Below are 4607 nucleotides of genomic sequence, written 5' to 3'. Positions count from 1 at the left end.
CTATACATATACAAATAGAGAAATCAAGTCTGGTTAGCACACCACAGATTCCTTCAGAGATTCCTCCACAATCCTGAGAAGAAAATCTACTCACCTGGAGGCTCCATTGACAGCACCACAGCCTCAACAGTCCTCATGTTGACCAAGTTCTTTTAGGCTCACCACCACCACCACCACCACCACCACCACCACCACCACCACCACCACCACCGTCGTCATCATCATTGTTGTGTGAGACACAGTTTCTCTGTGTGCCCCTGGTTGTCCTGGAACTTACTCTGTAGACCAGGCTAGCCTCAGAGATATGCCTGCCCTTACCCCCCCAGTGCTGGGATTAATGTTGTGCCTGGCATTATATATCAGGCTTACTTAAAACAAACACGAACCAACAGACTTTACCACTAAAAACATCATCAGATTACTGGGATGAGTGGAACTCAATGTGGAACACCACTTCTGCCAAGTAGCCTGAACCCTGTAAGTGCAGCAGAGGGAATAAGTGAGAGATGCTTGTTAGAAAGAGGCAAACGCTTATCTACAAAACCTCTGCTAGTCCTTTATTGATGTCTGGAGGTGCATGGTACATCTGATTAACAGCATCACAGCGGTAGGGAAGTAAAGATAACTGGAAATGTTCTCTAGAACAGGATTCCAGAGCACTTTAGTGTAGTTTGCTCTCAACCTCCACAAGAATCCAGCTGACACAGGCAGGACAGACAGTGTAACAGTATCACTTGGAAATGATTCTTTTGAAAATGACAAGAACTGATTGCTGGATCCTTTTGCATGAGATGTGGCAGCTCTCTGGGTGCTGTGGCACCACTGTAGAAGGCCAATTTGGGCATTGGACAGTCAAACAGGAGAAGTGACTGGGGTAAGAAGAGGTTTTATGTTTAGTCTAGAGAGAATAGATTGTCCAAGTGGACACTTTTAGTCCAGGCTCAGCTCAGGCCCTACAGGAATCCACCAGATAAATACAGTCTATGGACTGAAAGGCTGAAAACTCAGCTGGCCATCTGTGTCACCAAGTGTCTGGAGTCCCTGAAAACTGAGGTGCAATAGGTGTGCGTCTAGAGGAAGGCGGACTCGGCACGTCAGTCCAGTTCTGATCCTTCTGTGCCACCAGATCTGCTTCCTCAAGTGAACGAAGAAAAGTGTCCTGCAATTCAATGCTCCATTGTCAAAGTAGCAAAGCCCTCCCCCCTCCCCCCACCCCCGCAGCATCATTCTTCATAAATTCTGTTTCCAAGTCCTGATTCTTCCGGGTCTACACCTTCTCCTTTCGTTTCAATTTTGACACTTTCTTGACAGTCCCGTTCTTGTTGAGAAGCTTCAGGACCCGATCTTTGTGATCCAAAACCTTAAGCATAGAGTCTCTGGCTTCACTGATTTGGTCCATCACTAGTTTACACCTCTGCATGTTTCCCTGAGACAGAAAAAGACACACTGTTACCTGATGTCACGCAGATGAAACACTTTTACAGGACTGTTTGCTGGAGTAGAGGCATTCCACAGAGAACAAGGCTGACTAGACTACCGCTTTGAGTTCTTGGGGTGCTCTAGGCAGGCCTGAGAGTCCAACTAGCACTAATTTGTAAGACTCTATTGCTAATGATGCTGAATGACTTGGTCAGAGGACAAAGGGAAATGAAACTGGAAGTACACTTTGTTCTTGCTGGCTAGATCTTACTGTGTTGGGAAATTGTCATCAACACTCAGTTACTTAAGTCTTCCTTGTTTTGTGGACTCTGTGCAACAATAACAAGTGCCCAGACAACATGAGCTCAGTGATACCACAGTGGCAAGTCTGTTAACGGAAAAGAACTGCTTCTGATTGGAGCTGTACTGGCTCCACAGGGAAGCCATGTCTGATACTGTCAACCTGACTAGAAACCTGTGGCTGCGAAGGTCATAGGCTCACTGGTAAGATGCACAGATTTTTGCAAACATTCACCCATGCTCTTTATTGAATAGCTCTGATGAAACTCAAGGGGTTACTGGGGAAAAAAAGGTATCAATATAGAAAGGATACTAATTGGGAAGAAAGGAGTGAGACAAAAACAAACAAACAAACAAACAAAAGTGGCCTGAGGGAGAGATTACTCAGCAGCTACCAGTGCTTCTTGAGCTTTATGGGGGTGAAATTGGGTGCCCAGTCATGTCAGGTGGCTCCCAACTGTTTGTAATGCTAGTTCAAGGGATCCAACATCCTCTTCTGCAGACACGTTCGCGCGCGCACACACACACACACACACACACACCCCAAACAAACAAACAAACCCCTAAAAAAATCAAGTAAATAAAAAAATTGCTAAGTACCCCTACTAATGAACACTGAAACAAAGGACAAAAGACAGTGGGGAATGGTATGGTAAAGTTAGAGGAAAAGGAAGACAAAAATGTAATTAAGACACAATCTCAACAATTAATAATAAAGTTATTACTAAACAAAATAACAAACAAACAAAATGACTGTGTCTAGGGAAACTATTAGTAAGGAAAAAAAAAAAAAAGCCAGACAGTGGTGGCGCACACCTTTAATCCCAGCACTTGGGAGGCAGAGGCAGGTGGATTTCTGAGTTTCGGGCTGTCTCCAAAAACCAAAAAAAAAAAAAAAAAAAGAAAAAAGATGCTCTATGACCAAACACTCTGAAGGATGAAAATTCATCAAACCTGTATCAGCTCATTTATTCGATGTAGATCGTCATCAGTTGCTGCCTTTTTCTTTGGGATAATCCCTTCCTGTAGGTTGGTAAGTCTTTCATAAACGTCGTGTTCTAGATTTGTCTGCAAAACACGAGAGAAATACTGTGACTTTGGACCTGTACACGCTGAGAGCCACTGTGCAAGTGTTTTGGTGATGAAGACCTTGCTTGCAAGGACCAAGGCATGACTATTAACAAACAATAAAGGAACGAACCAATAAATAACTTTGTATTATCCTATAATTTGCCATAGATCATAGCCCATCTTTGAAGATAATTTTGAAATACTATCCTGAATCCAAAATTCACTTGAAAAATAGCTATAATTCTTACAGAAATATAATTTTATATTAATTTAACCCTAGCCAAAACATAATGGCGTTTTTTTTCAAAGACTTCCATGTATGTCAGGCTGACCTCAAACCTACCAGTCTGAACTGGTCCCACTGAATTACAAATTACAGACTGCCTTTCCATCCAGTTTGTATAGTGCATAGGACCAAACTCAAGCCTCTCTGCAGGCTAGGGAAGCAGCCAAGAAGTGGCTACATGGCGCTCATCACTCTTTTCCTTAGGTAGGACCTTGCTAGGTAGCTCAGGCTGGCCTCTAACACAAAAGACTTTCTACCTCAGCTTCACAAATAAATACTATGATTCTAGTGTGTGCCACATATGTGTTTTGAGACACAGTAGGAAATGTTCGAGGTCACAGTTACCCTAAAGATGGGAACATTTTGTGAGGCTACTGTGCCTGCTTTCCCTTCACTCAGATGATGACATTCCTGCCCCAGGGTTGTGGCAATGTGGGGAGGGGGAGACATGTAAATTCTACCACTGGACAGATGATAGAGGGTAGAGTTACTATTCATCAGCAAGGAGAATAGGGCACAGTGCACCTAGGGGGCACCGTGGGATGCTCTCAGGCACAGAATGAGTGAGCAGGGGTTGTGGGAGGCAAGGCTTTGTAGAAAGGTCTCCTGCCTGTTCTCTAAAGCAAGATGGTACAGGTCTGTGTCCTACTAGGAGCTGGTACGTCATTGAAGTCTGTTACTTGTTAAGAAGCTCACGGTGAGGGGGCTGGTTGGCATTGAACCTTCTTTGAGGAAGTGGAGTGGTGGGGAGAAGAGGCTCATAGGAAAGCCACTCAAGGCTCTCCTTATTTCATATGTCTTGACCGGACGTAACTTTCAAGTTTAACTTCAAGTCTTACACCACACATCTTTATATATTTTGGGTCTGGGAATCAGAATTCAAATTTCAGCCTGGACGGATGGCTCAGTGAGTAAAGACACTTGCTTCCAAGCAGCGTGCCCTGAGTTTGATCCCCTAGGACCTACATGGTACAAGAGAACCTACTCCCAAGAGCTGTCCTCTGACTCACCTCTATTAAATAAACAAGTGAACAAATAATAATCACCACGCAATAGATAAAGCTTGCTCTAATTGTGGGATCACAGAGCTGTGTGCCTTCCTGACCCCACTTGAGGCAGCGCTGAGGATCAAACCCAGGGCCTATGGCACTGCAGGCTGGCTACCTATTGAGTTACCTCTTTGGCATGACACAACCACCGCCAGAATTGTACCTACCAGCTGTAGTAACTGGGCAGCACAGAGGTGAACTTTCCAGCCCTGCGCACGGCAGGACACACCTTTCTGATTAGCTATTTCCTGTAGCATAGCTTTCTTCTCCTCTGGAATCACAGACAGATCAAAGTAAGTATACTTCATTTGTTATAAAAGCAAAATCATTTGGGCTCAAGCAGCTTAAGTGTCAATATCTCATCAGAATTTCTTTCCACAGCCAGGCGGTGGTGGCGCACGCCTTTAATCCCAGCACTCAGGAGGCAGAGGCAGGCAGATTTCTGAGTTTGAGGCCAGCCTGGTCTACAGAGTGAGTTCCAG

At 44.5% G+C, this 4607-nt stretch overlaps 1 protein-coding gene across 1 annotated transcript in view; it reads right to left on the bottom strand.

The window, feature by feature from the left end:
- Positions 1-550: 550 nt before the first annotated feature.
- Positions 551-4607, bottom strand: part of Sap130 (Sin3A associated protein 130) — a 77656-nt gene continuing 73599 nt past the window's right edge. The window contains exons 17-19 of the mRNA XM_021215039.2: positions 4293-4396; positions 2674-2787; positions 551-1426 (exon numbers count right to left, since the gene is read on the bottom strand). Of these exons, the coding sequence (XP_021070698.1) occupies positions 1268-1426; positions 2674-2787; positions 4293-4396 (377 nt within the window). The 3' untranslated portion in view covers positions 551-1267. The remainder of the gene's footprint in view (positions 1427-2673; positions 2788-4292; positions 4397-4607) is intronic.

Source organism: Mus pahari, chromosome 15, assembly GCF_900095145.1.
Source record: "Mus pahari chromosome 15, PAHARI_EIJ_v1.1, whole genome shotgun sequence".
NCBI classification, from domain to species: domain Eukaryota; kingdom Metazoa; phylum Chordata; class Mammalia; order Rodentia; family Muridae; genus Mus; species Mus pahari.
This window is presented reverse-complemented; position numbering and strand designations above follow the sequence as displayed.